General features: G+C 51.3%; 3 protein-coding genes across 3 annotated transcripts; 1 reads left to right on the top strand and 2 right to left on the bottom strand.

Moving 5' to 3' along the window:
• Positions 1-56: 56 nt before the first annotated feature.
• On the bottom strand, positions 57-1,945 carry MFIFM68171_08197 (Glucose-methanol-choline oxidoreductase N-terminal domain-containing protein; the record flags this gene model as incomplete). The annotated part of the gene is made up of 2 exons (XM_071063617.1): positions 57-1,756; positions 1,810-1,945. The coding sequence occupies 2 exons, from the start codon at positions 1,943-1,945 to the stop codon at positions 57-59; spliced, it is 1,836 nt and encodes a 611-aa protein (XP_070919718.1).
• Positions 1,946-5,927: 3,982 nt separating this feature from the next.
• Positions 5,928-8,152, bottom strand: MFIFM68171_08196 (Beta-lactamase-like protein 2; the record flags this gene model as incomplete). The annotated part of the gene is made up of 7 exons (XM_071063616.1): positions 5,928-6,592; positions 6,731-6,882; positions 6,951-7,299; positions 7,362-7,476; positions 7,524-7,534; positions 7,596-7,743; positions 7,802-8,152. The coding sequence occupies 7 exons, from the start codon at positions 8,150-8,152 to the stop codon at positions 5,928-5,930; spliced, it is 1,791 nt and encodes a 596-aa protein (XP_070919717.1).
• A 3,714-nt stretch (positions 8,153-11,866) lies between these two features.
• Positions 11,867-13,241, top strand: MFIFM68171_08195 (Rhodopsin domain-containing protein; the record flags this gene model as incomplete). The annotated part of the gene is made up of 5 exons (XM_071063615.1): positions 11,867-12,016; positions 12,080-12,449; positions 12,525-12,642; positions 12,700-12,767; positions 12,832-13,241. 5 exons carry the CDS (start codon positions 11,867-11,869, stop codon positions 13,239-13,241), a joined length of 1,116 nt encoding a protein of 371 aa, XP_070919716.1.
• Positions 13,242-14,481: the final 1,240 nt, after the last annotated feature.

The raw sequence follows: 14,481 nt of genomic DNA, 5'->3' as shown, positions 1-14,481 counted from the left end.
TTGTTTAGAGCATCACCCATTGTTCATTCGAGTATAGTCCATCTTTTATCCATTCCTTATACCCCCCTCAAAATGTCATCCACAACCTTCTCCGCAAGCGCATACAGCGTGCCCGTCGGATGTGTCGGCAGGGCAAAAGGCAACACACTCGCATCAACAACCCTCAGCCCCTGCACCCCAAACACCCTCCCCTGCGCATCCACAACCGCCATGGGATCCCCCTCTTTCCCCATCGCACACGAACCCGACGCATGCCAGATCTGGTTGCACGTCCTCCTCGCCCATTCCAGGATCTCCCCGTCGTCCGTCACATCCTGCCCAGGCGCTATCTCCCCACCCACCTTCACCTCGCCCAGCACCGTCGCGTTCCAGAACTGCCGGATCCTCTTCACCGCCGCCACCATCAGTTCCTGATCTGCGGGATCGGTAAGCCAGCCGAGGTCGATGACGGGCGGGTCGGCCATGCTGTTGCTGGAGAGGGTAACGCTTCCTCGTGAGAAGGGGTGGAGGATGGTTGCGCTGATGGACCCGATTGTCGTGCCGTTCGGGCCGGGAAAGGGGGAGACTATGTATTCCAGCTCCGGGTAGTCGTCTGGTAACTTTGCGAGGGCGGCAAGGGTGGTGTTGCTTAGCGTGGCGCGGAGGGGGGACGGGAGCTTCTCGAATGAGAGATAGCCCCCTGCAGAGCTGAGCGGACCAGATTGCGAGGTGAGATACTGGTCGAGGACGATGGGGTAGGTGGCGGGGTTATTGATCAGGCTCGAGGCGGAGGGTGTGTTGAGGCCCGAGGTGACCGAGATGGAGAGTTGATCTTGAAGGGATTGACCGACGCCAGGAAGGGGGGCGAGGATAGGTATGGAGTGGTGTTGGAGGGTGGATGGGGGGCCGATTCCAGATACCATGAGGAGCTGGGGGGTATGGAAGACGCCTGCGGAGAGGATGATCTCTTTGGTTGCGGCTAGGGTGTATTCAAGACCGAGGGTTGACACGCGAACGCTGGTAGCTTTTCTGGAGGAGTCGAAGTTGATCATGAGGGCCTGGGTGTGGTGGTAGACCATGATCTCGGTATTTTCGATGGCGGCTTTGAGGTACTCGGTTGAGCTTGACCTCTCAGCCGAGATGGGGTTGATCATGGTTGTTGTCCAGGCGCCGAAGCCTGAAGTCGAACCACTATTGAGACCCAAGGGGCTTAAGTGGACTCCGAGTGTCTGAAGCGCCCTGGCAAGCCATGTCGCGGAAGGATCAACAAAGTTGGCCCATGATATATGGATTGGACCGCCGCTCTTCTTCTCAAACGCTGACTTGTCGTACGCAAATGTTGCATTGGGCGTGTTCCTCTTCTGCCAATCTGGCGGCGACAGGGTGCAAGACTTCTTAAAATATGGCAAAAAGTTTTCCCACCTGTAAGTGTCATCATCGACAATCTCTGACCACAGTTCATGGCTGCCTTTAGTCCCGCGCAGGTATGCAAGGGTGTTATGCGCCGAGCACCCTCCTAGTGTCCTGCCTTGAGCGTAGTGGATGATCCGCCCGTTTCCACCAGATTGCGGCACGGTTAAGAGGTCCCAATCCATCAGAGGATTCCGGGAGTACTCTGCAGAGACACTGAGAAATCCCTGAGTGAAGGCGTAAAAGGGGACGACACTCTTGTTGCCGTTGTCGACTTCGAAGAAGCCACCGGCCTCGACAACGGCAACTGATGCATGTTCTGCCAGGCGAGATGCCATCGCGAGACCAGTCGTGCCACCTCCAACAACTACACCATCATCAGTCTGACGTGGTTATGGGTTCAAGGGTAGCGAAATATACCCAGGTAATCGAACGTAGCATTCAACCCAGGGGTCGCATACGCGCTTGATGGGAGTCGCTTACGCCTGGCCCCGGCTACGAAGGTCAAGGTGAAACTCCAAATAAGCGTAGCAACACAGCCTCTGGTGGTCAACATGGTTATGTCTTGCCGTGTTGAGCGATTGTTGTGGCTTGGCGTGCCTTGGTTCCGCAAAAAGCGGAATATTTTAGAAGCAGTGATAGAACTTCAGAACGACAGTCAATCGATGTTTTATATACAAAGAGCTCGGATTCAGGCGCGGGGTTGTCCAGTAGCATCCCCGCACCTGCATGCATTATTGCCGAGTTGCATTATCACAGCATGCAAGTGCGGGCCGCCCAGTTCGCCCTCCGCATCGATATTGAGTCGGAGAGCCCAGGTATGAAGGCAAAATAATTCAAGGCAACCCCGGTTCTGGATGGTAGGTAGTTACTAGTACTTAGTGTGGATATTCCGCTTGATACCGCGACCTCAGATCTTAATTCCATCTCCCTGGCCATTAATGGTCTTGTATTAAACATGCTGATGATGTTTAGAATACATTGTAGAAAGGGATTGATGGTGGGGTCAAGCTAACTGAAGCGGGGCCAATACCGCACAACTCGAAGGCTCGGAGAGCTTATGGTTACTTGGAACTCCTGGCATGTTGCCGATCAAGAAAGCTTCTCTTACAGCCTTCCTACAAGGATGCATCTCCGTTGCATGCCTGGCTAATATGTCAGAGCTATCCAAAGCCCAAGGCTTGCATTGTTGCCGGTATCGAATCCGTACTCATCACGGAGCGTAAAGTTTTCGCGGAGCGTGTCTTCCTCCGTCCCACTAGGTTCGAGGGATGCCAACATCTACAGCACGGCCGTCGCTGTAGCAAAAAAACAGCCTGGTTGTCTGAGACGAATCTCGGCTCACGAAATTCCCTATTTCGTTCGTAATCCTATGCTGGGGTGAGCTGTGGCTGATTTGCCTTGAGCTTTCCATGATTCCCGTCTTCCCTGAGCTAGGGTGATCCTATATGCGGCCGCTGCACAGCCTCAGATGTCCGTTTTCATTCCCCCCCACCCCGCGGGTGAAGTTGCCTTTTAATCCCCAGTCACTCACAATACCCCTTGCCACCTTGCTCAGGCACTACTCAGGTGCTACTCAGGAAATGATCCGGGAAGCCGCCAATATGGTTTAGACGAGTAGGCAGCACTTTTGCAGCTCAAATGGCAACTTTTCACGAGGAAACAGTTTTGGGACATCTGTGTCCCAAAACTGGGACCACCAAGCCCACTCTCCTTTCCTCTTCCTTTTTCCCCGTGGTCATATTAAACCCAGTTTACATCCCCTATCAAGTCCCCATCTCCGTCTTCTCATCTACGAAAGCGGGTAAATCTCAATATCTCAACCCGTAGCTTGAGACACTCCCCGGACGGATTGCTTTGTCTCTATCCATTCGCTTATTAAAAGTGGCCCTCTCATCTCAACCCAGTGGCAGCGGACTCTGAAAATGGGCAAGAACAGAACGGCAGAGGAGAGAAGGATACATGCTGAGGAGAATGGCTTCAATGACAATGATACGGATGTTAACGACGATCCCATCCCACGGGACGTCTTGGATTACCCCAAGGATAAATACGACTTGTAAATGGAGCTGCGGCTTGAGTAAGGTAAATTATTTCCACGGTGGCGGCAATGATGATGCTTGCAGCAACGATGGTAGCGGCAAGGTCTGGAGGGCTGTTGAATGCCACCTTTAAGATCCCCATAGTTGTATTATTTACTCTTAAAGACGCTCTAGATTCCATCTGAGCTAAATGGTTCGTACAGTGGGCTATTTTGGGGGTGCTAGGGCGGCTGTGATATAAATCGTTGCCACAAGGCTCGGCCATTCTTCCGGGCTATATTCTGATCGGGACCCACAGCAACCCTACGGACATAGTCAGGTTTGTTAGTTTAGGAAAAGCAAGGGGAGGAAAAGATGAGATTAGGCACCTTTTTTTAAAGGACTGCGACCTTAGAGTAACAGTATCTGTATTCAGGTTTTAGAAAGCAACAAATCGGCTAGGCGAACAGCGCGTTCAGAATGTAAAGACACTGGATATATATACGGCGCCCTCTAATACGCTGAGCCTGAGGAGTGTGATAGATGCTCGCTAGAAATGATTGAGGTGGAGCGCCTCGAGCAAGAGGAGGAAGACTTGTTGTCACCATGATGCGCTCCGCCGGGTATGTGCGTTTAGAGGCAAGAAATTACAAACTAATCTGCGAAGTCGAAGATTCATAGGATGAGTCGCAAGCCGTTTCCGCCTTGAAACTTTCGAATGCTCTCATTTGAGGCTTCGACTAATTAAGACGCTCGTTAAGCAAGTGGCTAGCGATGTTCTTGTTTCGGAAGGGTAGAAAGTTCTAGCCCGCTGGAGCGCTGCGAGACTCAAGATATAAATAGCTGTAGATAACGAGATTCTAGTAGGCACGTCCAAGTAAGTTGGCATTACTCTCGATAGCATTTATTTCAACCGAACGCCGATAAAGAGATTGCTGCCAATACGTGTGTAAAGGGGGTTGTTCTGGGAACACGTTGAGGGAGATGGACTACGATGTCTCAGTACCGAAAAGGGTTCGATCAGTGGGCGATAGCTTCACGAACAGCCTCCTATTGTCATTGACTACACAGAGACTGATCCTTGCGGATCAGAAGTGCCCCGCGTGAGAGAGTTCCCTCACGGGGTTCTTATCTATCCTGTATCGTGACATCATCCAGCATCATTCGGCGGGTCCTCCTGACTTTCGTCCGGAGACTCTCGTTACAACGTGACGAGACGCTAATTGTTATATCTAACTAAGCTAAGCATTATACCTAATAAAGCTCTAGTTACTATACTTAAAGAACCTAGTATTATACTTAGTAATATTTCTTCTTCTTCGCTACTCTGTTCCCTTCTTTATAGCTGTAGATCTAATCATTAATACTTTACCTTTGCTTAAATAGCCATCTTAATAAACCTAGTTATATGAACTAGGTTATATATAAATAGCAGCTTAATAATATAATAACCGGGCTACGTTAGGCTATAAGTTAGCTTTTCTAACTAGAGAGCAGAGATTAACTCTATAGTCGAGCTTCTTTTTTGATATATATAAGGTTTAGCTTTAAGCTAATACCTATGGTAAATCAGCTGAGGAAAAGGGTAAAGCGGAAACGAAAAGAATATAGAAACGTTTGGAGTAATAAAACGTATTGTTCGATGTAGGCAGTATTTTCCAAGGGCTATGGGTCGCCCTTAAAGTTCCTCTATAGCCTACCTTGTTTTGAAATAAACGGTGCAACTGGCCGGTACGGACCCTGTAGTCGTTAACGGCCCTAGCTAGTTGCTGGCTCTAGTTGCTAGGGTGTTGTAGCGTCGAACCGGCCTTCTCAGCCCTACTTCTAGAGACAGCGAAGGAGCGAAGTGGTGGCGGCGATAAAGTACATATACCCTACGCCCGTTATACTTCTATCAAAGGATCTCTACCTTGCTGCGAAGGGGCATTCTTTATCTTATAACCTTGGTGAGTGCTTCGTTGCGTTCAAAGGTGTAAAATTTATCCCATCACGTCCAGACTCAACGTTGAATTTTGCGTTTCATAAGAGTTGAGTTTGGAAAATGACACCGTGTCCTGCACCTTACCTCATCCAACCACCAGCTCCATCAGAACAAGTAGAAGAATGGAATCTAACAAACTTATTTGTCTGACGGTCATTACCATATCACTTTCACTTACACCGCCTGCCGCTGCAACAAGCGCATCAATCATCCCGATAACTTACACCGCATCCAGTCATACAGATTCAAAGCATTCAAGTTCGGCGCGTCAGCATTATATGCCGAGACGGCTTAATAATGATGGCTTGATGGCGTTTTGATCCCTGCGGACCTCTCTGGCAGCTCTTAACACTCTGGTGAGAACCTGGTTACCGCTGATACCGGCTCACCTTTTGATAGGGTCGGGAGGAGTCACATCTACACACTAGGAAAAAGGGGAAAATAAGCATCCTTTTGGGAGATACCCTATAAGCCATCTCAACACCGCCTCTATGTGCGATGATAGTGTGACTAGCTTCCAGCCCTCAGCGTGAAACCTACCCCCTCTTCTTCTCCAACACCCCTGTCCTCAAAAACGGCACTTCCAGCCCAACCACCTCCCCCGTCTCCCCATCCTTCACAAACACCAACCGATCCACCGACTGCCCACCATAATACAACCAATCAACTAACTTCCAACTCTTACATTCCCCCTCGCTGATCCCCCTCCCAGGCAAATCCGTCTCCATTTCCGAATTCTCCTCCAACCCCCATTCAAACCGCCAGTCTTCCTTGACCACCATCCTCCCGTTGATGACCTCCTCGCGGTATATCTCAGCTGGATATATCCGATACACCCCCGTCGTCTTGGCCATCTCCGCCGCGAGAAGCGGGGAAAGTGAATACTTCCATATCTCATTCAGACCGAGGATGATGTCCTTCCCGTTGCGCGTTAGTCCCAGGAGACGAAGAGACGGACCATCCATGACGACCGTTGCGTTGGCCGTGAGGTTTGAGGTGGCGTTGTTCTCGACGTAAACTCCAGAGTATTCCTCCGCTGCTTGCTCTAAGGCGGTAGCGTCGATGGCGGGGATGAGAGTGCTGATGACGGCTTTGAAGAGGATGGGAAGGGCGGATTGGTCACCTGCTGTGAGGATAGTGAGGCCTAAGCCGTAGGTGTCGAGAAGGGAGATGCGGGAGCGGTAGTTGTAGGCTACGCCGTCTGGGGCCGGTTGAGTGTTAGTGGGTATGGAGAGCGGAATTTGTTGGTCCAGGCGCCGGAGAGGCAGGAGAGGACCCGCGCCCTTTATCCATGGCCTTTCTATGCTTTCTCAGATGAGGAACGTTTCCGAGTACGTACCTTTGCCCGTGATGGTCACGGTGTGTCCACCGGTGTGGGAGGTGGCGTTGTAGGTGGTAGGGAAGAGGAGGGCTGGATTAGGTCGGAAGATCTCCCAGGGAGAGCCTTGGAAGCCGGTTGCGCCGGTGAAGGTGTGAGGTTTGAGCCAGGCGCTGTGGTGTTTGTGTCAGTATCGATCGCCGGGTATGGGGGCTGGGCCCGGGATGATGGCGAGACATACCGGATTTTGGTAGGGGTAGCAAGTGCAGGTGACTTGGTGAGGATTGCATGCATGTAGCTCGAGAGGTCTGCAACTGTTGAGACAAGACCGCCGCCGGCAACCCCGTCGCCGTAGTCGGAGCCCCAGTTGTTAGGAACAGCTGGGATCACCGCAAGTGTGTCGTTTCCAGGGCTCGGGCGCGTCAAGGGCATGTTAAGGGCGAGAGAGAGCTCCCGTATCAATTGGCTGTAGGTCTTGCCGGTATACTCCTCAACGGCGTATGCGAGGAGGGTGAAGGCGATGTTGGAATAGACCGGACGCGTCTGTGGCGGTGCGACGGGGTCGGAAATGAGCATGCCCTGGAGGAGTTCTGGGTTGCGGTCAGGCAGGCTAGGAGATAGTTAAGAATGTTCTAAGGGGCTTCAAACGTACGCTCTTTGTTGCACCCCCCGGTATCCATGGCTGTGACGCCGCATTCCGGATAGCTGCTATTGGTGAGGAGGGGAAAACCGAGGTATTCGAAGTAGTCCTTGAGATAGTAGAACTCCTGTTTTGGTTAGGGAGCGGATATGGTTGCAAGGAGAGGGTACAAACTGAGAAGCCATCTATATTGCTGGGTTAGTTATGTGGAAAAAAGGGGTTCTAATTCCGGGGCGGGAGTCTTACAATTCGGGACGACGCCAGCCACTTGTCCCGCTAGCGCGCGAAGCGTAATATCTTCCCAGGCGATCAAGGATTCGTTGTTAGCCAAAGACGGGAGATACTTTGTGACAGGGTCATCATAGTTGATGCCGCTGCGCAGCAGGAGGGTGTCCTAAACAATTGGAAGTCAGTACCATTCGGCCCGGCTTTATGTGTCACGTCCAACATACGGTGATGGCCTTGGATATGGACCCGATGAGGTACTGCGAGTGCTTGTCGATAGATTTGGTGCCGTTGACGTTGGCTGGCGAAAGGTGATGGTACTCCCAAACTAGCGGGTCGGACTGGGGCTGATCGAAGCTGGTAATCCCAATCGAGAAGGAAATGTTGTGGATATCGAACCCAGCCTTGATCTTGCCAGCAAGCGCGTTGTCGAGGGTCTTGGAGAGACCGGAGAGCGCCTGTTGAAAGGTGGTCGACTGTTTGAGCCTTCGAGGGCGGGGCACAGGTGGACCTTCGGGATGACATCCGAGGGTCAGCGCCACCACTTCAAGAATGGCCAAGACTTTGAATAGCTGCATCGTCGCCGTAGCTTGTCTGTTCGAGGACACTCAGTGGTTGCGTATGAGTCTTTTGCCGTAGGAACCCTCTCCACGCCATTCTATAGTCGTGAATGATGCAAAGGTATGAATACCTGTGGTTTGGCGAAGTCCCGGCAAATTCAATTACCGGTGCTGCAGCCGAGGGTTGCAACTCTACAAATGGTTTGCTTCCTATTGGCTGAGGGAAGCGGTTAAGGCAAGATGGCATCGAGGCAAAGATAGCATCTTGGCCAATATAGCTTTACCCGCTGGTTTTGCATGCATCGGGTATCAGGAGGCAATGAGCTAACGTGCGTAATACGCGAGCGACGAATCTGTCAGATATGACAGCAATTACCGCTGTAGGAGAAGTAAGGATCTGCATGCTTTTTAGTGCAGTGATAGTTTACGACGATTAAGTGTCTCATTCGCTCAAACGACCGATTAATCAGCGACGGTCAATTCATAACCCATCTACCAACAAGGAACGCAATCGCGTGCCTCTGGTTTCCACAGGGTCCAGAAAAATGGGCACTAACGACAAGTCCACTTTTCTGGTCAGTTCCAAGCACCAAGTTGTAGCCGAAGAGATCTAGTTTTAGGTTTAGGGGCTTACCTCTTTTCTAGGTAAACATACAGCTCCGACTCGGATACACCGTAACCGTAAGACTCCTAACCAATTGACTGCTACGGTTAGGTCCAGTACCGAGTTTGTGGCTGGTGAAGATCCAGATGCTGAACTTACTAGCCGACCGGTTATAATAGCCGACTTCACAGTAGATGGCTTCCGAATCTGCTAGCTCTTCTCGGACAGCACCAATATACCCCAAGGACCAGAGCCAGATAATTTGCACCATACTAAAATCAGCTCCGACAAAAAGAATGACCATCCCAAAATCGGACTCAGAACCCCGGAAGATCAAATATACTATGCTTCTCCTCGAGTGTCGCCCACTGAACTATAAGGCCAGTAAATAGGCAAGTGGCTGAAGACATTTGCTTCCATTCAGACGACATCCTATATACCCAACCCATTAAAAGGAATACCCACTGAATACCCCGCAATTTAAAAAGCTTCTGGAACTTCTTTACTTGGGTTTTACTTGATTTGATAAAAAGTACTAAGATGTAATGGGGCAAAATTGCCCCAATATAAACTAAAGAACAACACGCACTTTATATACTATAGATCGGAATGCAGGTACGTTGTTTATAAAATAAACTAATTGGCATTTTCTAGTCGGGGTATCTTTTTCTCTCTCTGGGTCAGTGGGCCTTTTGCGTGAGACTGCCAACACCATTACAGAGTAGTTGGCGAGGTGTGTTGCAGAGGAACTAAGGAAATGCATCTGGCTTTATTCAATCTAGATGCCTTGGATTGGGAAGTAGGTAGATTGGACGGGGCGGGAGAAGATATTCACGGGTCGCTAGAACGGTCGCAAGAGTAGGGCGCGCCGCGATTGGCCGCTCTCAGCCGGTTCGAGTATCGTAACGACTCTTGTCGATTGACTTGGGCTTTATGTGCGGTAGGATAGCGATGATACGACGTCTCTAGCATAGGCAACGTTTGAGGCTGAGTTCTGTCCGCGCTCCGAGCCAGAGAGGAGAGATTGACGTGGGTAGCGTCCCGCAGTGTGACCCTGAAGGAGCAGGGGCCAACCCGGAGCGGTCACCGCCAAAGCGCCCGCAATCGCAACCGCAAACCAAATTTGATGTTCCGGCAACGGAAGAAGCCGCAGCACCACCACCTACTTCGATGGACGATTATTCCAACGTCTTGCCGTCCGATGCGCTGACACACGTATGTGTCAGTAACTGTGATGGCTGTTGATACCTCCAGAAAATCCCTCCTAACGACATTGCGGCAATGCTACTGCATGACAATCCTCCCAACGAAGGGTCGTGGATCTGACGTTGCCGTGGAGGTTTTGAACTCACATTCCAGGTACATTCGCGCATCGAACGAGGTGCAATCAATTCTTGTTCGCCTGCTCAGCGTCACGTCCAATTTTGCCTGGGCTGGTCGCCCAAAGGGCCAGGACCATGCAGAATGGGCGCTAACTAAAGATGAAGGAAGGGACGGCAGGTGCCGGCTGTCCTGGCTGTCCTGGCTGTCCAGGCGTGACATCTCCGGTCTTGTTTTGTCAGCGATCCAACATTTTCACGAGATTACCATTCCCCTCAACTTTTGCAAATGATACAGCATACTTCCGTTTCCTCTGTAAATATCTACACTACCATTCTGGTCCAGACTATCTTGTTCTTTAATGTATACAGAGGAATAGCGAAATTGTCGCTATTGGAGAGGATTTCAAAAGCTGCCGCTCTGCGAGATCCTGATGTTGCATAGATGTTGCCAGTACTTTCGTCAATGGTACGGAATCTTTACTGAGGGCAAATCTTGTGATAGTTGATTGATGGCTCCGTCCATTGACGGCCTGTCGACGACTAACTAATCTATGTTTCCACTGATGACTAATCCATAGTCATGTCATCTCCCGTATCAGTCAAGCTCGATGTTGTCGGGAGAGCAGAGAATTTCTCTCAAGCGAGCAGGTCGTTGTGGCCCGATCGTTGTAGAGGTAGGTCATGTGACAAAGCCTTCAGAAAGAAGTCTGTAGACATTGCGAATATTTTGGCCTCTTATGTGATTTTAAGGGACACCGAGAGGCGTCTGTCAATACATACTAATTTACGTTCAAAATTTAGTGTCAACCAGAGGTGGCTGCAGAGACGCGTCTAGATCGCCCCATCGTGTAAGCCCAGAATCCAAACGGGCAAGGCTGGGGAAACGAAACCGGAATCGGCCCCGACCAGGACGAATGCGCATCACCAGGCCGGGACCTCACCTTTACCGGTGAGGGGACGGGTCATGACACCCTTCGTTCCGATTCGTGGTTAGCATTGCGCCCCGACAAAGGCGTGCGGCATATTCCGTGAGAGAGCGCAAAAAAGAATTTGCAGGGGTTACGGAGTCTCCCCCTGGAAGCACACAACATGGCCCGGAGAGAGGCAGCAAAGTCGATAACTGGCCAAGGAGAGCTGACTTCCAAGATAGTCTGGGTGAAATAGCTCCCATGGCAGGTAATTTGGACGGTAAGATTGAGATGCCATCAAAGTCGATGGCGTTGGCGCAAGTCCGGGAGAGAATCCCGTCTTTTCTCGGGGATGAGTAGTGAAGAACGGTGGGGACAAGGTTCGTGCTTGGGATGGTCCCCGGTTCTAATTAACGTCTGGGTGCACAGACAGCGGTGTGCATCCGCAATTAAGCTTGTTTCCATTGCCGGTTCCAGACTTACTGGGTTGACGAGACGACATTGTGCACTCCACACACTAGCGTAGAAAATTCAGTGCCGACGATCCTCTTAGCCCATGTCTAACCCTCCAGGGCTTGAGCACGTTCCCTTGGGGAGGCGCTCAAGATGCGTCGCTCATGTCTGTTCACGCCCGACGGCTGTAAACAGCCCTTGTAGTTGCCGGGAGGTTTTGGACTAGGCGCGAGCACGGTGTGAATTGCGAGTCAGGTCCACTTGATGGCTTCCGCCACCTCATTCTATTCTTCACAACTGGTCAGCCAAATCTTTGCGTCACTGACTGTTTGCGTCTGTTAAGAGTAACCCATTATGGCCCATCTGCGTGCAATGCTTCTTGCGCGAGGTCGCCAATCTCCCTGTGTCTCTCCGTTCTTGGGGCTCTGTCCCGCTCACTCCCACCATGGCAGCCGAAACCACCGCCCCTCGCATTATCCACTCTCTGTGGGTAATGTCAGCCGTTTCGCTAATCTTGATGGGCCTACGATTTCTGTGTAAGCGGAGATATGGGAAACAGTTCGGCCTCGACGATATGATCCTCTTTGTATCGTGGGTAGGTGCCAGCTCCCAAGCAACGGAGCGTTTCTGTCCTTGCCTTAACCATGCTCATCAACAGATTTGCCTGCTGCTGTACGCAGTCTTGACCATCGCATCAACCATGCATGGCATTGGCAACCACATGACCGACATTCCTCTCCATGACTTCAAGGCAGCTGTCAAGTTACTTTATGCCGGGGAGTTTTTCGCCATTATCGCGGTCGCCGTTAGCAAGTCATCCTTTGCCGTTACACTTCTCCGCCTGGCAACCTCGCCTTGGCAACGATACGCGCTGTGGTACATTATCGGTTCCGTCAACGTGTTCATGTGGCTCTGCGGCCTGTTTCAGTACATACAATGCTCTCCTGTCAACAAACTGTGGGATCTCGATGTCCCTGGCACCTGCTGGGACCCTATGATCCAAGTACGATACGCAATATTCGCTGGCTGTACGTTTCACCCTGCCCTCGCCCAACTTTTCTGGTCAAATTGAGCAAGACTCATCAACTATGGCGCAACCACAGCATACTCAGCCGCAATGGACTTTGCGCTGGCTCTAGTCCCTTGGGTTCTCATGTGGAATATCCAAATGGACAGACGGGAAAAACTCGGAGTCGCGGTCGCTATGAGCTTGGGCATCTTGTAAGTCCCCTTGCGACCCGTTTGCATTCGTACACTAACACGGAGACGCGACGGCAGGGCTGGAATAGCGGCCATCATCAAGACATCATACCTAAATGACATTGCCCGTTCAACGGACTTTACCTGTGAGTATCATACAACTGTGGTCCCGCATCTCATTTTATGCTAATAGTACTAACAACGCGGTAGACATGGCCGCGAATCTTCTCATCTGGGCTGGTTGTGAAACAGCCGTGACGATCATGGGCGCTTCGATTCCTTACTACAGACTTGCCTTTAGGGATATCGCTAAGAGGACGAAATCGCGACAGCAACAGAGCGGCTACAAGCTAAGTGAAACCAGCGGGGCACGGCGTCTAGCATCCAAGAGAAACCATGGTACTCGGGCGTCACAGCCTCGGACTGGCTGCACGGTGGTTGTGGAATCTGCCCGGCAAAACTGGGACAACTGGAGCGACAAAGAACTCGTAAAGGACGCCAAAGCGCCGGGGAAAGCAGCCATTTTGCAGACCAAAAAGATCACGGTCAACTACGAAGACGGCGATGCGGAAAGCCAAAGGTCGGACTGTGGGACATTTGGGGGAAATAAATCCTGTTGACTACCGGGACATGTCACTGCACTTATCCCTTCAGAATAAATCTCTTTCAAGGAGCGCTTATTGTGGAGCGCGGAAGTTGGCGAATGATAGGACAATACTTCATCTATTCTACACTTGTACTTCGCCTGACACTCTTGCCCACTGGAAAATTGCACTCCGGCACCCATTAATCGCACTTGTCCGTTTATGAAGAAGGTTCTCCGCTGAACACCAAATCAAAATTCTGCGAAGGGTCAATGATCAGCACGCATTCATCTCGAATATACTTCAAGCATACATTCCAGTTGCCCACCATTTGCTAATGACCCCCTGTTACCTGAATTCAGTTTCCAAGACTACTTATTATACCGTATCCCTGCCCCTATTCTCCGACATGTATCCATTTCCCATATGTCGCGATCAGAAAGGGTTTAGCGCTGCCAAGAGTTAGAGCGCAGTTAGCCGCAGGGGATCTCTTTTGTATATATACCGCTCAAAGTCTCCCACATATTGGAATCAAAACAAGGCACACTTTTTCTTTCTTTTGTACTTCCAACGCTCTATTCCTGAGCGCCCTTTTCGCTCCCCTCAGTGCGACACCATACTGTGGCCATCAGCAACCTGCAGGCTAGTGCCACGGCCATAGCCTTCTACACCTTCCCAGGACTTCTTCCTCATCACCCGACCGCATCCGATCCGCAGCATAGCTGGCGCTGCAGGCGCCGACCCAAAAGGCCTTGTCGACGCTCCGCGACCTCCAATCCCAGCCGGCACCCCACGAAGCCGGCAGATGGTAGTAACGGAACACGAAGAAGGCCAGGACGATGCTGATGAAGAATTCGGACAGGGATATCGAAACCAAAGTGTCGATAGTCGAACCACCTGGAGCCCGAGATGAAGGCGGCAGCAAAGAATAGGATCACGGCGATGCGCAGGAGATACAGCGGCGGTGTCGCTGCTTGTTTGGCGCACTGCTGCTACGGCCTGATTGTACTGGGCCTGACGGCTATGCGATACGGCATTCAGTGGAGCGGATGGCTGCCCGGCGTTCTCGCCCGAATGGTATTTTGTCGTCGTGGAGCCTGCATACGTGCGAGACGGAAAGGCGGCGTGAGCGGGCGCGCCGACGAAGCCAACAGGGGCACAGAACGGGATCACGATGGCGACCTTGCTGCAGATGAAGAGGGACAGGTATATGAGGCCTCATCGTTTGCCAGAAAAAAAGCCGTACGGCAACGGAGTGACAGCGCTTACCGGCAGC

The sequence above is a fragment of the Madurella fahalii genome, assembly GCF_045866475.1.
Source record: "Madurella fahalii IFM 68171 DNA, scaffold_4, whole genome shotgun sequence".
Taxonomy (NCBI): Eukaryota; Fungi; Ascomycota; class Sordariomycetes; order Sordariales; genus Madurella; species Madurella fahalii.
Note: the sequence above shows the minus strand (reverse complement) of the source record. Positions and strands in the feature narration are given on the sequence as shown.